General features: G+C 35.5%; 3 protein-coding genes across 4 annotated transcripts in view; 2 read left to right on the top strand and 1 right to left on the bottom strand.

The window, feature by feature from the left end:
* The first annotated feature begins 227 nt into the window (after nt 1-227).
* On the top strand, nt 228-10157 carry LOC136801148 (uncharacterized). Of its 2 annotated transcripts, none has more exons than XM_067057770.1 (4): nt 228-430; nt 1130-1327; nt 1790-1996; nt 7995-8434. In XM_067057770.1, exons 1-4 carry the CDS (start codon nt 385-387, stop codon nt 8417-8419), a joined length of 876 nt encoding a protein of 291 aa, XP_066913871.1. In that variant the 5' UTR covers nt 228-384; the 3' UTR covers nt 8420-8434. The 2 variants fall into 2 exon arrangements, with proteins under 2 accessions (XP_066913871.1, XP_066913872.1); XM_067057771.1 differs by lacking the exon at nt 7995-8434 and adding an exon at nt 9796-10157 and having other exon boundaries at nt 230-430.
* A 2379-nt stretch (nt 10158-12536) lies between these two features.
* LOC136801144 (chromodomain-helicase-DNA-binding protein 1-like) overlaps nt 12537-22578 on the bottom strand; it is a 48381-nt gene continuing 38339 nt past the window's right edge. Inside the window, exons 30-32 of the mRNA XM_067057767.1 lie at nt 14237-14345; nt 13464-13564; nt 12537-13078 (exon numbers count right to left, since the gene is read on the bottom strand). Of these exons, the coding sequence (XP_066913868.1) occupies nt 12678-13078; nt 13464-13564; nt 14237-14345 (611 nt within the window). The 3' untranslated portion in view covers nt 12537-12677. The remainder of the gene's footprint in view (nt 13079-13463; nt 13565-14236; nt 14346-22578) is intronic.
* On the top strand, nt 15807-22424 carry LOC136801088 (uncharacterized). Its single transcript, XM_067057718.1, has 5 exons — nt 15807-15866; nt 16183-16487; nt 17280-21190; nt 22031-22160; nt 22351-22424. The coding sequence occupies exons 1-5, from the start codon at nt 15862-15864 to the stop codon at nt 22422-22424; spliced, it is 4425 nt and encodes a 1474-aa protein (XP_066913819.1). The 5' UTR covers nt 15807-15861.

The following is a 22578-nucleotide window of genomic DNA, read 5'->3' as shown; positions in this document are numbered from 1 at the left end:
CTCAAAGGAGCAGACATTTTGTTCAATTTGTTGAAAATTAAATTTGTTCAAATTAAACAAAAGTTAAAAAACACTGCTCTTCATCTTTGAGCTGTAACCCCCTCTCTAACCGTCACTGCAGTGTGGCATGACAATTTCGTTGACTTTATTATGTCTACAAGCATGTGAAATAACATTATGCGGGTCAGCTTCTAAGAAGCTATAAAAAGCTTCGAAAAATGGTGAAATTTTGTAAAAAAAACAAGTATTGGAAAAGAAATAAACCACTGCGAGGCTGCTGGTATTCACTAACGGATTCGTGCACCTTATACTTACCTGCAGTTTTCTAGAGGTCTGCTAATCAGACTATATTACTGTTTGAATTTGATTGGAAGAATTGAGAAGATGCGAAGCATTATTGCAGTTTTTCTGCTTTTTGCTATTGTTCTTGGTAAGTTCAAAATTCAATTCAAATATTTAATGAGATTAATTTTGGAGGGAATTAAATTTCGCAGGTGAGCTCATCCGCGAATTTAATTTCGCAGATGACTCTATCGTGAGATAGTATTTTTACGATTTTATTCTATTTTTGCTATTTTACTACAAAACTATGCACGTAAGTTGTGAAATACATGTTTTTTTATAAGCAAGTGGCCCCTTGGTCAGGTTCGAGTATGCTTAAGCTTTCAACTCTTAGCTTATGCTATGCTTAGGAAATCTGCAAATCTGAGCCTCCATATGCTTATAAGCGTTATGCTTATAAAAAAACATGTATGCATTGTTAGTGCTTCTTTAATCGCCATCATGATCGTAAACAAACATGTTAAAAGTGGTCTTTTGACATTTTTTGGAATTTTATTCAAAAAAGATTTCGCGGAAAAGACCTTTTCAAATTTCCATTAGGACTTATTTTCGCAAAATCCGAGAAATCCCACGAAATTAGTCAAATTAATCCCATTTAAGTAGTAGACTAATTTCGCCATTCCAAACGAAAACACTGAAATTCAAATAAAGCTATTCGAAGTTGAAAAAATTAATGAAAAATGACAAACAAACAAAAAAAACAGATTGTTTGGAAGATTTTTCCACTGTGTGGATCCCAAAACATAAAATAATGTTTATCAAATGAACTCCAATCTCTTTATTTCAGTAAGTTGCAAGGAAGAAGGGCCATGTGGAACGTTCCAAAAATGTTCGGAAAAAGCAGACGAGTCAATAAGAACCATCAGCTACTGTGCCAGAACTGAAGATGGTGGTTATGAAACCAAAAAGGCTGCTCCTAAGTGCTGGAGACATTTCTCAAAATGCATGCAGATGAACCCAAATCAAGATGTTATTTTACATAAAGGTAGGAAGATTTTTTTAGTTTTTGAGAGTTGTGAAAAACTGAATCTGATTGAAATTTATCAAAATAAAACACTCTGCCTGGAAGTGCTGTGTTCGAATCCTAAGCGATTCTAAGCAAGGTGTTAGGGAAACATGGCGATAGGCTCTTCCTTCACTCATCGGCCGTAGTGCAGTGGTAGAGCATCCAGCTACGGTTCGCAAGGTCATGGGTTCAACCCCCAGTCGGGTCATACCAAAGATTTCCAAATGGTACTTGATGCCTCTCTGCTTGATGCTCAGCAATTAAGAGAAGGATCAAAGTTGAGTGGAGTGAGAAATCTAGGCAGAAACAGTGGCGCCCTCCCCTACCTTGGGTAAATAGCTAGCGAAAGAGGAGCCTTCGGGTCGCCTCCGACTGCGGTCAAAGACCTACTATTTACTTACTTCACTCATCTTATTTTGATTTTAATCTTATTTTTTAAAGGAGAATGCAGTAATTGCACAATGGAGAATGTGTGTCGGCTAAACGTGGAAAGAGGAAGAATGAACAAAGGTAAAAAACGTCTTGGTGGAATATGGAGAAGACCAGTATGTAATGCAGATGGAGAGAAAGAATTTGCAACTTTGTGTGAATTCCATAAAGCAAGATGTGAAGCAAATGTCAATGAAGATGAAGACATTCCACAAGGAAGTAAGTTGATAAATTAAAACTCATAAATTTTATTCAAGGACCTTCACAGCTGATGTTGAGAGGGTTAATAGGTTAACCAATACTAGAGAAAATTCTAGTATGAAATTGTCGACGAAGACAGCATTCTCAAAAGACTGTTCAAATGCTAAGGTCCTACCCTGGTCAAAAATCTTGGAAAGATTTTACAAAAATTTACAACTTTTTGAAAGAATTTGTGACAAGATTTTACATTCTTTTGTAAGTTCAAATTCAAATTTTTACAAATCTTTGCACATTTCTGCACAAATTTGCGGAGTTGTGCACACTCTTGTGAAGAACAATGGAAAGATTTGTAAAAATTTGAATGTTGAAAATGACAAAATCTTAATTGCAAGAATTTACAAGTTAAAACGAGTGTGATTGTAAATTGTATTGTATTGTTTCTTTATTCCATGTTGGTTGCAAGAAATGACAGCTTAGGGTTATGATAAAATTACAATGAAATAGCAAATGCTAATAAACACCAACCCCTAATAGGGGGGGGGGGGTTTCAGGGGGTACCCGATTCCGCAATTCCGCCAATTTTTTCTTCAATTTCCGTCAAACCGTCTTAAATTGAACCAAAATTCCGTCACTGAAAATTCCTTTGAAATTCAATATTTTTGTCGAAAATTCCGCAAATTTTGAATATCTTTTACCAATTCCGAAATTCCGCAAATTTTTTTGCAAAATTCCGTTTTTCCGCACCAAAATTGTCTAATTTTCCGTCTCCGTCAGGGAACCCAATTTCCGTAATTCCGTCTAAATTTTCGCCAAATTCCGCCACTCCGTCCGAAAAAAGGGCCGATTCCGCTCCTCCGCCAACCGTGAACCCCCCCCCCTAATAGATTTTTTATCACGGCATAACCTGCAGTTGCAGAGAATTTCATTTTCTTTTGTGAAATTCTAAAGTAATCAAGGAACTTGTTCAAACTCTTCAAGAGAGTCTGCTAATTTATTATCAACTGACAGGTCATTCCATGATATCATTGAACGAAAGCCGAGCGTATGGATGCCATAAATTTTACCATGAACATCAGGAAGTTCTAGAAGAGAATATCTTTGTAATTTATAAGGATATATCTAAGATCTTGAAAACTCCCACAATTTAGATTTAGTTTTTTAGAGATTTGAAGACCTCATGCATGAGATTTTGAAGGGCCCCCCCCAGCGGTTTGCGTGAATGCGTGAATAGGCTTTTTTGGTTGCGTGAATGCGTGAAAATTGAAAAAGAATTGCGTGAATGCGTGAATTAAAAAAACTTGCGTGAACGTGAAAATCCATTTTCTATTGCGTGAATGCGTGAATCTGCCCTGTTTTTTTCATGAACTGGGGGAATTTCCCTTTTCACCCAGTTTGCAGAACGTGGCACGTTTGTTCGAGATTTTGAGTGCAGCACTCGCCAAAAGTCGAGTACAAGTACATATTTTTTCTTTTATAAGCATAACGTTTATAAGCATATGCAGGCTCAGTTTTTGGTCACTAAACAATGGCTCTATTGTTTGAGAACAATAGAATGCTAAGCATAATGCGAGCTTGATGTAGGGGCAGACACTTGCTTATAAAAAAAAAACATGTATAGTTTAGTCAGGCCTCACCACAAATTTTTAATTCAAAGAAATTTTTTATACCCATGATGCAGACTTTTGAGAACCTCATTTCTTGGCAAAATCAGTCTGAAATGGAGTCGTATTTAAGCACATCAGAGTGTGAAAATAGAAATTTTCCCCTGTCGGCCCAAACCGGTTGCGCCTCCCTTAGTCACTATGTTTTCGGCCACTCCACGTTAGGAAATCAAGACGCGAGCCCTGATTAAAACTATTCTTTTTAAAATTTTTGTTTGCTCGCTTCGCTCGCAACAAATGTTCATCCTTTTACCTCATTTTGCAAACTATCAAGCGATCGTGCCTCGCCTCTTAACGAATTTTAGACTACATTCTTTTTCAATGGTGTTAAAGATAGCATTTTTAGCCAACCGCGACGTGACAGAAATGCAAAAAAATTTCCTCTCTGCGCAAACCATGGTTGCGCCTCCTTACCCCTTAGCTAAGCATTATGGTGTACCCTGGAGTTTGTTTGACCTATTTTTGATAAATGATTAAGATTCATATTTTTGTACAAAAATTCGCCTGCGGCGCATATCTTTTCACTTATTATCGCGCTACCTTAACTGGAGAAGTTTCACCTTCTCTAAACGACAGTGACATGTTAGATGAATAAAATATTTTGCGTGATGGCATGTGATTAAAGTTAAAAACTTACGTAGCGCTTTAAGCTAATGTGCTTATAGTCAGGTGTACAGGAAAAAATCACTACTGAGTTAAGTTTTTCTCAAGTGCATGACCAGATCCGGTCGAAAAATCTCGAGTGTAGCAGCCTTGCCATTTTGGTTCCGCTGGGGCGCCTGGTATACGAGGGCATTCTACCATTTATAGTACCGTAATTTCTCTAATTTAATACGACCAAAAAAATAATTATTTTGGAGGTGTCGCACTAATAATAGGAGGATATAAATTGCTCTGAATCTGGAATCTTTTTATCGTACTAATAATTAGAGGAAAAACTTTGTAAAGGCGCGCTAAATTGGAGGAAAAATAAAAAAGACAATTTTTTTTATTTTCTGTTTTTTGTTTCTTTCTTTTTTAAGCTTTTTTCTAACCCATATTTTCTTCTCTTTTCAAACTCTTCCAACTTTTCACGTGTCATCTGCCTCATTTGGGCGAAAAGATCAGCGTTCTCAGTCTTAAAAATAAAGCTTGCGGGAATTTCCATTCCTCCTTTAGGCAGGTCATGAGAGTATCTCCTTTCTCCTGTAATTTTCACCGACAATCCTCCTCCATTCTTGATGAAAAAATATGTTAATTTTGACAAAAATTTGGGAACGTGTCCAACCGTTTGACCATCACTACAGATAGCAATCGCGTATTGATCTTCGACTAATGCACCAGTTTGATTGATCTTCGACTAATGTAAGTTGGTTGAAAATAAATGCGATGCTCTAATGATACCAGCAGGATGCACATCGATGCACATCGAAATGCCAGCCAATGGATGTGTGCATCAACAAACCTTTCAAAGCCATTTTGCGAAAATGTTGGGTTGAACACGTATCTAAAGTCATCGAGAAAATGCCTGAACCCTCATCAAAACCCGACTTCAAGCTTCCACCACCAAGCAAACAAGATATTGTAGACTGGGTTGAGAAAGCACACAAAGTTCTGTCAAACGACAAAGAGATGGTAGCCAGATCATTTGAAGTATGTGGCATCACAACAACTGATCCAAGCAAAGTGAGAAGTGGAGAATTCTACGAACAATGCATGGGTAATGCTAAAACTATCTTAGATTTAGAGGACGATGCCACTGAAAAAGACGATGACGATGACGACCCTTTTGAATTGTAAATAATATTTTTGAAAATTTGAAAAATTTGAAAGAACAAAACTAATCCTGAAAAAATCAGTTCGTACTATAATTAGAGGAAAATTTGAACTTTACCGTATTAAATTAGAGGAAAATCAAAAGTAGGTAAATGGGTGCTCGCACTAATAATTAGCGGATTTAAATTAGTTCAAAATGACGAAAATAATTTCCTCGCATTAATTAGAGGACGTATTAAATTAGAGAAATTACGGTAGATTGCAATGTCTAACGTCTGCCCCACTCTCGACTACTTAACAAAAACAAACGACTAATTCAGACTCTGCAAACAGGCTTTTCACCCAAATGTGTAGAAATGTTTGACAATTTCCCCGATTTTTCCGAATATTTCCCCGATTTCCCAAAAAATCGGGTTTGCGTGAATTTCGAGAAAAACTTGCGTGAATGCGTGAATTGCGAAAATTTTTTGCGTGAATGCGTGAATTTAGGGTCCGCTGGGGGGGCCTCTTTGAAGGTTCCTCTGACGAATGGTAAAATGATAGCCACGCTTCGGAAGCTCTTCATAAGGAGAAAAGTTATCTCGATAAGTGACTCGGAGAGCCTTTTCCCCGAAATTGTTTTGGTTTGGTTTTATGAGCGAAGCTAAATATGTGTTGGTTTCGTCGGTTAAGTTTGACTTTTAATGGTTATTGAAAGTTTTTTACTACAGTATTGCATCATGTTTTCTACCAGTCGAAAATGACATGTCACAACAGCAAAGTGTTCAACCAATTAATTTCCAATGCAGCATTTCAACCACCCATAAAAGTTTTCGAATAATCAAAAAATAAATCAATTCTTAGAATTCATCCTTGCGCAAAAAAGCTGGAAAATTCATTTGATCCAGTTTTTTCGCTAGTTTTGTCTTATTTCCCATTGAAAATCAATCCAAAATCATGTTTCGAAGACCTTCCAAGGTTTGGTTTTGTGATTCAAGGCATTATAATTTTGCTTGAAGTTATGATACTGATTTAAACTCCATCATTTTTTATCTAAAAGAAGGAAATACATAAGAATATTAAAAAAAGATACAAAAAATCCAAATCAGTTTTCTAAAATCAGAAAAATCTAACGACACACACTTCTTCAACACAAAAATATCTCACAAAATTTGATAAATTTTCAGAGGGAGAGTAGAGAAAGCTTTTTTTGAAATTCTTCATTTTGATTGGTTGAGAAGTTAAAAGACGTTAACACAATGAAATTGCCAAAGATTCTAGAGCCCTTAAAAATAGTTTTGATAGACATTCTTATATCAAAAATCTTCTTTTCCGATTGTACAAACGATTTTATAAATATCAAATTAAAATAACATACCTTTAAATGTTGATGCGTACTTTTCACACCCTGTTGGCTTCGTCACTTCCTTTGTTTACTAGGAACCGCTACACAATCTTTTATGTTGAGCTTTTTCGCAAGTGGGTGTTTTTCACACATTTTATAAAAGCGCGTGTTTTTTTAACATTATTGAAATACAAAACAAAAGCAAATTATGCTGCAAGGAATGTGATATTGCAAAATGATTTTCTTGAACTTTCTCAAGAAATAGAGGATTTCACGATAGGACATCTCATAGGCTTCTTTCATGGGACGCCTTAGTGTCAGTGATATATAAACGCCCTAACTCAGACATCACAAGAACATCTCGTGCCCACTGGGCTGATAGGTGCCAAATAAGCACAGGATGGCAAATTTTTCAAAAATTAATATACGCAATTTATGTTTCTCTCTTTTCTTTTATGTAATGTTAGAAATTTAAGATCTTGTAGAATCTTGCATATTTTTCCCACCAATCGGCCCGATAATAAAACTTTTCATATTTGCCGTTTTTCTACGTTATGGATTTTTTTTCTCATCTTCAGTTACGAACGTTTCTCCCGAAAAAATGCAAGTTTCTTACCCGTCTTTTTAACCGATAGATTTAAAAAGAAATAAAAAATTATAACCTAAATTGAAAAAAATTTTAATTTGCATCACATCTTATCTTGAAATTTGCCAGGTTTTACAAGAATTTAAAACATTTATCTTACGTATTCTTTCGAATTCTTATGAAATTTTGTCCGAGACAAGGTTTTTATAATGGGCAAAAATTTGTAAGATTTTGGTAAAATTTAATACAAGATCTTATAAAAATTTGTTAACAGTCAGAATTATATAAGATCTTACATTTATTTGGCAAGATCTTGGCAAGATCTTGGAAGATCTTGTTTTTTGTAAGAACTTACAATCTCTTCCAGGATCTTACAAAAACTTTCCAAGTTTTTTGACCAGGGTAGCCATAGGTTCATTCTTTGGTAGACCGGGTTGGCACCAATATGGTACTAGTCTAGACTTCAGCATCATAAAAGATTATCAGAAAAGCAATAGGCGTATAGGCTAGTATGCAATTGTTCTTAGATAAATTCCATTTATAAATGGTACAAGTCAAGTTATTGAAAAGTAGATCAAATTGTAAATGTAGAAATCAAAAAGATGACGACAATGAAAAAGGCATTCGTAAAATAAGTTTTTCCGATCTCACTAAACTACCAACTAAGTCATTTCTTTGCCATTTATTCAGGCATCTGCAAAGTTACCACATGCCAAAAATTGAATGAATGTCTGAAAAGTAAACCTGGAAGAATGGGTACAATGGACTATTGTGCAAAAACTGAAGATGGAAACGAGACAAAGAAAATGCCAAGAAAATGCATTAAGATCGCTTTAGCTTGCATCCATTCAGAACCGGAACAAGAAATGATGTTACATTTAGGAGAATGTAAAAATTGCGATGAAGAAAATGTATGTCTTTCGAAAACAGATCTACGTGAATATCAAATCGGAGGGAGAGGGAAAGTTATGAATAAAATGAAACATCTAGTTTGGATGAAGCCTATTTGCAAAGCTGATGGAGAAAAATTGTTCGATGATTTGTGTGGTTACCATATGGCAAGATGTGAAGCAGTCAAAGATGATAAGCCTTTACCTGAAGGAGGAGGTAACTAATTTTTTCTTATCTTATCGGAGTTTTTGATTTTTCTAAAAAAGTGACGCATTTTGGGTTTGTTTCGCGGGTATTACAATAGAAATCTCTTAGGAATTCCTCGAGGAAATTCCACAATGCATCGTTGTTTTAGAAAAATCAAAAACTCCGATAAGGTCTATTGACGAATATGTGCCAATGGGGCTTGAAAATCTTTTTATTTTTTCCGTCCATATATGGATAATGGTTTTCAACATAAGTTCCATTTATACTGAGGCGGAAAAATCGTCTGAGGCGAGTAGTTTGTAAAATGTGATCTGTGGAGGAGATCCTATTTATTAAAACATGAATGGAAAGTACACTCCCCCATAATGCTCATTTTCTAAATTGCTCGTCTCATTATAAATAGAACTATACACTCAATTTTCATTGTTCTTTACATTTGAAAGAAAAGATTTAACGCTAATTCGGGCTTTAACAAAGAAACGGCCTATACGCCCTATATAAATCCATGTTTTTCCGGCTTGGCGGATCTAACAGAAGGTACTCTATCCAGCGGTATACCCCATGATTCTTTTTGCCTGAGTACCCTCCACCTCCTCCCAAAGAAAAGAGATCAAAACTTTATCCAAAAAAAAATTGTCATATGAAAAACGTACAGGCACTTAACAGCCACAGCCAAAGAAAGGAGATCAAAACTTTTCTTTATACAGTTGAGTCTCCGTAACTTGATCAAGATCACGCATTGGGAACAGCAACAGGGACAGAGAAAATCCCATTAAAATGTTTAAAGTTGGCTTTAGAATGTATGAAATCAGAACCGGAACAAGAGATGATGTTACATTTAGGAAAATGTGAAAATTGCGATGAAGAAAATGTATGTCCACTTTATAAAGCGATAATGAAGTTTAAAGTTTGCGGTGATGAAAAACTTGATGGTGATGAAAAGCTTGGTGATATGAATCTGTGTCAATTCAATGTTAAAAGATGCGAAGCTTATAAAAATGGGGATGATATACCACAAGGAAGTAAGTTATACTGTAATTTAAGCGAAGCCAGGATTAGTATTTATTCTTTGACCTCGACAGTGCACCATATAAAGTGGATTAAATTTTAGGTGGATTCATTTTCGTAATTTTCGCGAAGAAAATCTAAAAACCGATTTTTGGAAATCTAGAAACTTGGCATTGGAAATGAAAAAAATTGGGTGAAAGAGAGGCTGATTCAAGTGTACCAGTTTGAAAAATTTTAAAGTAAGGACATTTCTTTACACATACTGAGGAAAGCAAATTCCAATTAAGCTTCGACCCAAAAAAATATGACCCACGTTTTCAAGGTTTTAGATGGGTTTTGTTCAAGGAAGGGGCGTTTTCATTCTAAAAATGACATTATGTTCTAGAGCTTTGTGACAGGAAAATGAAAGGCGAAGAAGAAAACAAAGACGAAGAAGAAAAGGAGGAGGAAGAAAAGGAGGAGGAAGAAAAGGAGGGAGAAGATTAAACCATGGCTAGCAACGTTGTTCTAACGTTCGATTAACATTAGATTGACGTTATGAACTTTAGTTTTGACATTTTATGCCAGTTGTATGGAATGGAAACAACAAAGGATCAAGAACTTCAAACCACCACTACCCTTAAACAATATCGTCCATTACGTATTAAATTGTATATTTTTCCCAACCTATTGTATAAATATTTTTATTTTTGTTTAAGGTTTAATGTTTTGATCTTAAAACCAAAATAAAACAAATAATTACCGAAACGTGGGGCTTATAAAATGTTCTAAAGCAACATTTTGGGGGTTGCTGCCTGCTTTTCTGGGGGCCTTTGTCGGGAAGGGGTACCAAGATTTGCCAAAATTTATAAAAAGGTTTCTTCATTTTAGTAACAGATTTCGGATTCTTGATATGCGTAAGTCAAGATGACGTCATATTTTTCAACGGAAGCACCCAAAAAAGCCGGTTTTTGACCTCTGTGTTTCTATTTTTAGTAACAGAGAGAGGTCAAATCCCGGTGTTTCCGCTGACTTACGCATATCAAGAATTCCCCACTACACCTTTTTTATAAAAACATGTTTTAACGATTGTTGCCCATACGGACGCGTACGGACGGCATGAAACTTTAAGTACCAAAAACTGCAAGTCTTGTTCTTGACAACAGCTCTGAGATATCATCAAGAACTTTTGGCACTAGAAGAACTAGAATTTATAGGAGAGCAAGGCTTAAATCGGCCAAAAAATAAAAAAGTAAACTCAAATTAAGATAAATCCCAGCCTCTGATTCTTGAATTGACTTAGGAATGAAGTAAGCATATTCACAGAAAGATAAGAACAGACTAAAGATTTAGCCAAAATTTATTTGTTCTTAGAAAAAGCTTGTAATAGAACTTTCCTTCGTGTCAAACCTACAACCAGCAGCAATGTATTGACAATTTTGGGTATTTTAACGTTTTTCAGAATTTAAAGCTCGGGCGCGGATGACAATTTTAGTATTTCCACTTCGTATCATTGGATTTTTCGATTTGGGAGGGGTTAAGTGGCTTCAAAGCTATATTCACAGCCACATTGGAACATTTTAGATCCTGAGATCTTCTAATGTTAAAATTCAGAATTAAAACTCTACTTTCCAACCGTACTTTAAAGCCACTTACAAAATACTCGCGGTCTTAAAGTTTCTAATTGAATTCCCCTTTTTGTGCCAAATATCATGGCGCTGATTGTAGCCAAACCTGGCCGAACTTATGTGAAAAAAAATGACTGAATATATTGAATCAATAAAAAACATATTCAGCATAGTTTATTAATCAATAGGTCATTCGTCATGCGAATTCTTAAAACCACTGAATAATTCATATAATATTGAAGAAAATAGTTCATTTTCTGATTCATTTTGAAGAAATGGAATAATAAAAATATGAAAAAATATACTTTTTTGGTCAAATTCGAAAATGTCAATGTTTTGACGAGTTTGATGTTTCAAATTTTGTCGATATTTTGACACAACGAAGTTAAATTTTGAGGAAATCTTACATATTTTATTATCTGAGGTCACCAAGAAAAATATTTCATTCGAAATAACAATTTGACAGGACTAGTGGCTTTGCAAGACTAATAATAACTTTATCATTTGGAAAGAGTATCAAAACAAAGAAATCGAAAGCAGACAAAGCTTTTTGTCGGACTATCCAACCAGAAGAAATCTTGCGCATATCCAATAGCAACATCACCAAACAAAGATGGCAGACGGAGATATCGTTCTTGGTGAAGATTGGCAGATCACATTATGTATTATCTACATTCTTGGAGCTGTTGTTTCATTGTGGATGATATTACTGTCACCATATCTCATTGAATGGCTAGGTGCCACCCTTCACCGAAAACCAAAGGCCGACCAACGTGATTGGGCGAAAATCTTCTTGTTTATTGTGCTATTCCAACCTGTCACTTTCATTGTTTGCGCTATTGGTTTATGGTGGGTGGGCGCCCTTGCTATTTTACCGCCCATCCATTTCGCCTTGACCATTGGATCGTTGTTTGCAATTGATTACAATCGTGAAGAACAACCTTGGGAAAAAGAATACCAAAAATTAATGAGCCGCTGGTGAAACAAGATCAAAACTTATTTAAATCCACTCCTACTTACAATTCTTAATTTTTTGTGACTTTAATGTTTCAATTTTCTCAGGCTTATTATTGTTAAGTTCTAGGTCTAAAGGGTCTCGATAAAGAGAAGTGTTATTTTCCAAGGTGAAACGCTCCAAACTAATCTAGTATTTCAGTAACGAGCTCTAGTATTTTAGTATTCTAATCTTTTTTATTGTTGGTTGTAGCGACGATTTTCATAGTTTGAATATATCAACAGCATCAACATAGTTTGATATAATTACATTTTGTGAAAAAATATGTAGCAATTTTTACCTCTTTTTTGTAAACACGTTTGAAATGATTCTTTTCATCGTTAATTATTATTTATTAATCTGAAAGAACGAAAAATAAGTTAATTACATTTTCTGACATTTTCTAATACTCCCCCCATAAGGACCTGCATTCACTCGAATGTCTTTTTTCGGCCTGGTCAAAATAGAAGATTTACTTATCGCTCAACTAAGTTGTTATAAAAAATACACATTTCTTTAATAGTATTATATTAACTTATAGTTTCTAGGATTCATAGGACATTTTAAATGATGACTTATTTCGAATAAATTAGGATAAATTAATGGTAAATTTCTCATTTGCAATCAAGTAGCGTGTTTCATTTATTCTTTGTATAATTTGCAACATCAACTTTCGGACGACGAAAGGTCGACAACAAAATCTTTAACATCAACTAAATTTCCTTTTCGCACGCATTCCGAGATCCAATCTTTAGATACTACTGGAAGACCTGTTTCTTTGAAATTTTTCAAATCGTTACTATCGATGACGTCACCTGACGTAATTGACGTAATGATATGCGTAGTATATGATGTCATTGTTTTGTCCACGTCTCCGTCATACGCGATGACGTAACGCGAAAGTTTTTTCAGCTCAGCACTGTCTTTGAAATCGTGAAAATACATTGTGCAGTTTTGGAAAATTTCAGCTAAGTCTACATTAGACTCCGGACTGTTATTTTCGGCTGTCGGGGAAGTCTCTTTGGAGCTGGTGTCTGACAAGGTCGAAATATATTGTTCTGATGGATCTAAAGGAAAGGAAATTTGGTAATTTCCAGTACGTTTATGATATTGTAATGTTTAGACTAGACACTCTTATCTTTTTAAGATATCAGGCTATACCTATTTTGAATATTATTTTTTGGATCAATTATTAGCAAAAAAGAAAGTGCTTTTAAGCAGACTAGGACTCAGTAGGATTGTTAATTATTAATTTTGAATTTCAGGCCTTGATAAATAAACCAAGGCGTTCTAGATTCATAATTTTGAACGCCATAGCCGAAACCTAATGTTCTATGGTATTTTGTTAAAAAGTCAGATTTGGAACAGCGATTCGGAGAAGATCATCCTCCTTAACAAAAGGATTATAAAGTTTTCTTTTCGAATTCATTCGATTGAACGATTATAATATACCCGTTCTTTCTGAAGCAATTGTAGATGTGGTGGTTGCTTGCTGTTGAGAACTTGCTGACGTCGACGGTTTGTTGTTATGACCTCTTCTACGGTAATAGTATCTAAATTGAAAAAGCAAAATGTCAAAGATGCCTCAAACCCTGCCAATTTTCCGATTCAGGAATACAATCTCGCACCCAAACCCACTTACAACACTTTTTGATTTTATTAATGGACACGATTCGATCGCGAGCGCTAACAGAACTACGATTACGTTTTTGTCAAGAATATATAAAACCTATTAGGTGGAAGCCTTTAAAAAAGTAAATACATATATGGCGGACAGTTAAGGATTTGTGAAGATTTTCGGCTTCATCAAGTCTAAACACTTGTCCAGCATTTAGGGTGCTATATCAACACGACAACTGACCTAACCAAGTTTTTTAACTCCTAAGTTTTTGGATTTGCCTGTTTTTACCGTCTTCTACCGATGATCAAAGTCTGAGTTAGCATTTGCATGTAGATCTTACCAAAAATCTTAAGTTAAAATAAAAAAAACCCGGAAAATTCAAAAAAGAAAAAAGAAAAAAAATGTCTTGGATGAAGTTTGTTCACCAAAAAACATTTGATCCAACATTTTCGGCAAGATCAAAGACTCTTCGACTTCATTTAGTTTTTCATCCAACATTTCATCTAACACTGGAAAATAATGTTGGATGAAAATGTTGGATTGGTTTGTCCTGGCATTTAGCAAAAAAGGGCAAGAGCTAGAGAGAGTAATGAATAATTCTTACACAAGTGTTTTGATTCCCCTTTGGGCTAACATCTTCTTGATCAATTTCTCGGTTCCGTACCAATTGAACTTGGGGGTGTTGTAACCAATTCGAGGGAAATGGATACTGGCTAAAATTGCGAAGAAAAGTAAATACAGTAAAACCTCTATAAATCGAATATCTACTCAAATGAAACAATTTTTCTAGTCCCTTCGATTAACAATGCCTTTTATACCACCAATCTCCATAACACGAAATTTCCATAATTCGAACGAACTTGCTTTCCCCGAACGTGTTCAAGTTATTGTGACTTCACTGTAGAATTATCTAGACCCTTCAGACCAAATTCAGGATTATTTTTTTCAAATCCCAAACTTCTTCTGGACAGGTATGATAATTCTTCATCTTCAGACATTTCTTTCTGACAAAAAAGGGAACTCCGTTTTTTTTCACGGACAATAAAAAAGGTTAGTATAGAATAATTTGAAATGGATGACTGTGGATTGAAAATTCGAAATAGTAATGACGTTTTTTAATGATTACTTGATAGCATGTGAATTTAAAAGTACTTTTCTTATAATCAACAGGATGGTTAAGGCTCGAGCCCTCAAATTAGTCGATTTTTTCACTATCTCGCAAAGTAAAATCTTTTTAGATAATCTAAGCATGGCAAATGATGATCCAAATGATAGCCATTGACCATGGCGTTCTAGATTTAGAACGCCATGCCCTTGACCCAATAACCCAGGGGGGCACTGGGTTTGCGGACTGACGGTATGTGCGGGCCAAAAATTGGCTTTTAAAATAGCACTCTTACAGTGCAGCAAAAATCAGTGAAAATCATACCCTTAGAGTGCATTTTCCCCCAAATTTTCGATCCCTTTCGTGAAAAAAATGGTCAAAATTCTAGCATTTTTGGTCAAAATATCTAGGTTTTTCAAGAATTTTCTGAAATTTCTACCCTTACAGTGCATTTTAAACATATTGGAAAAGGTACCCTTAGGACCCGCACATACCCGCCGGTCCTTTTGCCCAGCTGCCCCCCCCCCGGGCCCATTAAGCATAAATATGCTTTTATATCAAGGATGGTTGAAGAAAATTTTTAAGAAAATAAGTTAGCATGCTAAGCAACCCCAGGTCTGACCCGAAAATTGGAACTGCTTGTAAAAAAAATATACTGGAAACGTGTTTTGAAAATATAGGTATTTTGTGAAGACGATTGGTTTTCTTTTGTAAAATATATCTTTTGGACTCGCAACATTTGAATTTTTCATGAAAATCAATATTCATACATGCATCATATGAAAATCAAAGAAAAGACGATGTATGGGTTCATTATTTCCATTCAAGAATGTATTGACCATAGAGAAAAAACGGCAATGAAGACATGCATACAAAATAAAAAAGTCCAAAGGGTTCAATGCCATGTTTTCAAAAATCATTCAATAGTATTGTATAGATGGTTCTTTATGAAATTTTAATAAAGATTTGATTTATTTCCTCAATACGAATACATACATGCGCATCTTGATTTTTAAAAAGAAGCACGACACTGATCGTCTAAGAAGAGATTTTCAACGTGGTAGTCGAACGAAGGGTTCATAAAATACATTGTTTAGACGGTTGATTATGCTAGGCAAGCAAAAATGAGGTAATTCTTCATTTTTTATTTTACTACCGGAAGCTTTTCCAGGGCTGAGTGTTCATATTTAATGAATTTTGTACTTCTGTACAAAAACTGAAATTTATAGTAAAAATATTATATTTTTCTTCTTCTTTTCATCTTCATCTTCATCTTCATTTTCCAAAGTTTTTTAACATATCTTTCGGAGAAATTAAAGTGCTCTGAATTATCTTATTAACACTATATGTTAGAATTGAAAGCATTCAATGAAAAATGGCAAGCAAAACAAAGATTAGTGCACTCTTAAAGCGAATGACTTTAAATATTACTATCTTTTTTACAGTCAGCCCAGTGCTCCCTTAGAACAAAATTTAAACGATGATGACGAATTCTTATCACTGGACACCAGTATTGATTTACCGGACACTTTCGCTTTCGTTTTGAACAACAATGAAAATGAAAGTGAAGAAGAAGAAGGCGAAGAAGAAGACATAAATCACGAATCGTTAGCACGTGAAGAACATTATGAAAAGAAGTGGAGAGGTTTAGCAAAGCTTGTGTTGATGATCTTGTTTTCATTGATGTTGTCAATCATAATTGTTGTCATTGTGGATGCGATCAAAAGCACAAAGTACAATCGAGGAAGAAGTAAGTGTGTCTAAGACATTTTACCCAGTCGAAACAACAATGCTAGACGACTAATTCAGAAAACAATAGTCATTTGATAGCTGACGATTATTCGATAAAAACGAAACTTAAAAAAATATATAAAAACTGATATTATCCCGTTACAACTATCTATTATCATATAACATCCATATTACTGCATTTATTGAACTATAAACGACTCCTGTCGATACACTGAGTTGCGATATTATAAAGTTAATGTGTAGTTTTAAGTTTTGGTGAGCAATCATAATATAGGTATTCGAGCTTATAAGAATCCGCACGTTCGACTATTAACATTGCAACATCGTATTACTTCTTCAATTGTCAACCCATTATGTGTCATATTGTTTCCTACACAGTCACTATATTTCCTGTTACGAATACCGTGACTTCTTACCAGAAAAAAAAAGAATCAAAATACTTAAAATTCATCCAAATTTATCCAGATAAAGTACATTGGGCTTTTCCAGAAATATTCCGTGCCCCCCCTGTTGAAGATATCGAATATCCAGGGGGTAGGAAGAAGATATAAGACAAAAAGGACAACAGGACAGAATGCATGGATATCAAGGGGTATAAGGACAAAATGCATGGATATCCTCAGCCCTGGATATCCAGGTCTTTATCTTTAAGCTAGACACCCAGGGGGCTGTGAAACTTAAAAAATGGATTTCCTCAACAGGGGGGGGGTACGGAAAAACTTCAAACAAAGAACAAAAGGTAACAAAAGTCATATTCTTCAATATTTAGTTAATATTCTTCATATTTTAGGTAAGCGCAGTCACCTTGGCTCAACTATTCACACCAGAAACAAACGATTTGTGCAAAGCGAGGAAACAAGGGAGAAACAGTCTTCCCAAAATCGAAAATCACGACACATTCCTCACGAGTTAATACACCTTTACATGAAGTTATCAGAAATCATGAAAGGTGCTACTTCTTTAAACATGAGTGAAGGCTCACCAGCTCAAAAAATCATTCAAAATATAATAAAGTATTTGGAAAATCATAATCACACACAAGAGGAAAATCACGTGACGTCCTCGACAATGAAACCAACTTTAGTCACAAAACCACAAAAAAACACCGAAAAGAAATTCAAAATTTTCGAAGGATCAAAACAAGTTAACCCACTCGTTATTGGTGGTGTTACACCAAAACCAACTTGGAAACCTACTTCTAAACCACCTGCCAAAACCACAACAACGCACAAAAGTAATGGCGACTTTATTGCAGCCGGAATCAAAGACAATAAAATTATACTACAATCTGAAATTGTGCAAATCACTTCTCGCGATGAAAAAGCAGTACCGTCGATCATCAGTGTAACAAATGCTCAGACCGAAATCGCCGAAACTGAGATTTCAGTTCAGCCAAGCATTTCCATCGAGGGATGGTCGGTTCAGCAACAACAATCCGTACAGCTCAAGCAGAACAATGATATTACACAATACAGCAATATTGAACCTTCTAAAGCTTACGCACCAAGCTCTCAAACCATTTCTGAAAGCTCAAGATTCAATCTTCTCCAATCATCTGCACAAAGCAGCTTTACAACAATATCATCGAGCTATCGAACCACTACCATTGAAAGTATCAACCTTATGCAATCATCTGAAGAGAGAAGTTTGCCAAATGAATCATTAAGCTCTCAAACTATTCCAATTGAAAGCTCAAAAATTAGTATTCTATCCCAGAAGAGAAGTGTGCCGACAAGCTACGAAACCATTTCAATTGAAAGCTCAAGCATCAATCTTCCTCTAACATCTACGAAAAGAAGTTCCTCAATTGAGTCTTCTAACTCTCGAACCACTCCAATTGAAAGCTCAAGCATTCATCCTCTCAAATCATCTTGGGAGAGAAGTTCGTCAGTGGAATTATCTAGCCCTCAAACAACTTCGATTGAAAGTTCGGGCATCAATCTTCTACATTTATCTGTGAAAAGAAGTTCCTCAGTGGACTTATCCAGTCATAAAACCACTCAAATTGAAAGTTCGAACGTCAATCTTCTCAAATCATCTAATCAAACAAGTTCTGCAATGGAATCATCAAGTTCCGAAACCACCCCAGTTGAAAGTTCAAGCATCAGTCTATTACAAGAAACCGTAGAAACGACTTTTCCGGTTACCGAATCATCAAGCTTGAAAACCATTCCTATTAGAAGTTCAAGCATCAATTCTCTACAATCGTCTGAAGAAGAACGTTTGGTAATAGAATCATCAGTCACTCCAATTGAAAGCTCGAGCATCAATCCTCTGCGACCATCTGAAGAGATGAGTTTACCAAAGGAATCAGCAAGCTCTCAAACCATTTCTGAAAGCTCAAGATTCAATCTTCTCCAATCATCTGAACAAAGCAGCTTTACAACAATATCATCGAGCTCTCGAACCATTCCCATCGAAAGTATCAACCTTATGCAAGAGAAAAGTTTGCCAAATGAATCATTAAGCTCTCAAACTATTCCAATTGAAAGCTCAAAAATCAATATTCTATATTTCTCTCAAAAGAGAACCTTGCAAATCGAATTATCAAGCTCACAAACCATTTCCACTAAAAGTTCAAGCATTCAAACTTTACAATCATCTGAACGGAGAAGTTCCTCAATGGAAGCATCAAGCTCTCAAACAACTACAGCTGAAAGCTCGAACGGCAATTTTCTCCAATCATCTGTGGAAAGAAGTTCCTCGATGGAATCATCAAGTTCTCAAACCACTCCAATTGAAAGTTCAAGCATCAATCTTCTCCAATCATCTCAAGAAATCAGATTGCCTATTGGATCATCAAGTTTTAACACCATTTCAATTACAAGTTCAAGTATCGACTTTTTACAATCTTCCAAAGAACGGAGTCCGTCAATGGAATTATCTAGCTCTCAAACCACTCCAATTGAAAGCTCAAGCATTAATATCCGATCATCTGTGGGAAGAGGTCTCTCAATAAAATCGTCTAACTTTCCATCCACTCTGATTGAAAGTTCGAACATCTATCTTCTCCAATCATCAGTGAAAAGGAGTTCCTCAATGGAGTCATCAAGTTGTCAAACCACTCCAATTGAAAGTTCAAGCATCTATATTCTTCAATCATCTGAAGAGGGAAGTTTACCGATGGAAACGTCAAGCATCGAAACCACTCAAATTGAGAGTTCGGGCATCTATCAACTCCAATCATTAATGGGAAGAAGTTCCTCGATGGAATCATCAAGTTCTCAAAGCACTCAAATTGATATTTCAAGCATAAGTCTTCTGCAATCATCTGAAGAGAGAGGTTTACCAAAGGAATCATCAAGCTCTCTGACCAAATCCATTGAAAGCTCAAGCATTAATCTTCTTCAGTCATCTTTGAAAAGGAGTTCTGCAATGGAGTCATCAAGTTCCCAAATCACTTCAGTTGAAAGTTCAAGCATCAATCTCATACAATCATCTCAAGAAATCAGACCGTCTATTGGATCATCAAGTGTTAACACCATTTCAAGTATCGACATTTTACAATCTTCTGAACGGAGAGGTCCCTCAATGGAGTCATCTAGCTATCAAACCACTCCAATTGAAAGTTTGAGTATCAATATTTTACAATCATCTGAAGAGAGAAGCATGCATATAGAATCATCAAGCTCACAAACCATTTCCACTAGAAGTTCAAGCATCAATCTTTCACAATCAACTAAAGAAATCAGATTACCAATTCAATCATCTAGCTCTAAAACTATGCCACTTGAGAATCCAAGTATCAACCATTTAAAATCTTCCAAAGAACGGAGACCGTCTATAGAACCATCTAGCTTTCAAGCCACTCCAATCTCTAGCAGTATTTCTAAGTGGAAGGGCGAAACAAGCCACGTGTTAACTAAGGATGGCTCAAGTACCACTCTCAGTAAATCTTCAAATTCAATTCCTTATACATCAGTTCTAGTAGATTTATCCATAAGAAACACCATGCCGACCGTCTCATTAGATGTAAAATCAACCAAATCTGAGCAGAACAAGATTCTAAAAACTATCGTACCACCCAATAATCAAAACAAAATTGACAAAATTGGAGCGGTTAAAGACAAAGGAATTGGTGAAATTTCTGGCTCGTCATTTTCTGAAACAATGGCACAACCGGCAACACCCACCACACTTTCATTGAAAACAATTAAATCTCATCAAACGTCGAAATCTCTTCAGAGCACTGAAGAAATCAATATTTCCAAGCCATCAATAACACCCACTGAAAAATCATCTATGAGTTTACAATCATCTGAAGTTAACACAGGACCTTCCACTGTCATTGGGATATCAACCAAAAAACCATCTAACAGTGCTGGCAAAATTGCAGGAGGATTAATAGACAAACCTAACGGAGATTTTGACAAAATTTCTACAACAACACGTAAAACGAAAACAACACCAGGTGAAATAACTTTGTCTGGACAAGTTCCACAAACGACACCAGGGCAAACTGAACTAAAGTGGTTCTCCAAAACCACAGAGATGACTCATACCACAGTGGATCCGATACCAGGCCAAACTGAACAAAAGGGGTTCAACAAAACATCAGAGATGACTCATACCACAGTGGATCCAAGAGCGGACTTAGAGGAGAAGATCATTAACAAACTCATTGGTCAAAAGATATTCAACCGACATCTAGAGAAGTTGATTGGGAAGATTCTAAATCGCAAGCTAAATCAAAGTCTTGAGGTAAAATTATTTTCAAATTCCTTCTTCTAAAATTCGTGAAAAGTAATGGAATGAATGAAATGAAATTGACTGGAGAGAAATTGAAGAACGAAGGAAAAAAGTATTTCAAATCCTTCCATAGTAATAGCGACAGCCTCAAAATCATGTCTAGTCTTTCAAAACTTAAATACTTTACTATTTTGAAGGGAAAACGATGGAAACTTTATCTTAGTATAAGTTATTAACCTCTTTCTTATGGAGGAGGTTATATGGTACTAAGTAATAAGCCATTTTAATTTTCTTTAACCAACATTAAATTAACATTTAAAAGGTAAAACTGTGTTATAACCATAAACATTGGCAAATCCCCTCTAAGGTTATTTTGTCCTAATGAAGCAATTTAAACTTATCTTTAATGGAAGTAATATTTGATAAAAAAGGGGAATTTTGTACAAAATTTTAAGCGAAACACGACCTTTTAGGATCTAAGGATCCAAAAACTTAAAAAGCCTAGAAGCCACTGAATCTTTCCATAAATCGAAATATGCAATGAAATAAAGTGGGGAAAAGGTACTGAAATCGAAATCATTATCCGAATATTAAATTCGGAAAAACTTTAAAATACACCTTTTCGACCGTAGCCACCAATTACCGCGCGGGCATTTCTTTGTCCGTTTTACCACTCTAAAACAGTCCCAGTCTTTTCTTTCGCACCTATAGACAAGAGAAAAAGGAGTAAAAAAGGATCGGATCGAGTTTAGGGTGGTAAAACGAAAAAGAAAAAAAATGCCCGCGCGGCAATTGTGGAGGCCACGGTCGAAAAGGTATATACCGAAAATCATATTTTGTAATTCATTGTAGGAAAACATCACAAAACGAACACCAGAGAATGAGCTTGAAGCCTCACAACCGGACACAAACATCAACGACGTCGAAATCAAATGGACATGTCGAAACGATCATTCAAAATGGAATTCACCTCACATCATCGGTTTCCTAAAATTTTTCCTCAAAACCAACATCAAATGCAAGGAAAATGAATTTTTAAAGAATTTTCAGTTCGTACATAACCATGACAATTTGTATCCGTTATACCGATATAATTACGTATGTTGCCGTGCGAATTTATGACCGTAAAGAAAAATCAACAATATTTGACGCTCTCTAATTCAATTTTCAAGAGGAATTGGATTTTCATCAGTGTCGTTTACGAGATTCTAACTTGATGGCGGTGACTTACAATACTATTGAATAATGAAGCGTTTCGAATAGTAGAACGTCGAATTAGAGAATGTACTGTATAAAAAGTAAGACGTATTTGATTAATTTATGAAACATCAAAATATCAGTGGATCATTCGTGACTGATAGATTATTTGAAGCAGGTTGAAGATCTTATGTGGTGAGGAA

This window comes from Clytia hemisphaerica, unplaced genomic scaffold, assembly GCF_902728285.1.
Source record: "Clytia hemisphaerica strain Z4C2 unplaced genomic scaffold, Clytia hemisphaerica genome assembly, whole genome shotgun sequence".
Taxonomy (NCBI): domain Eukaryota; kingdom Metazoa; phylum Cnidaria; class Hydrozoa; order Leptothecata; family Clytiidae; genus Clytia; species Clytia hemisphaerica.
Note: the sequence above shows the minus strand (reverse complement) of the source record. Positions and strands in the feature narration are given on the sequence as shown.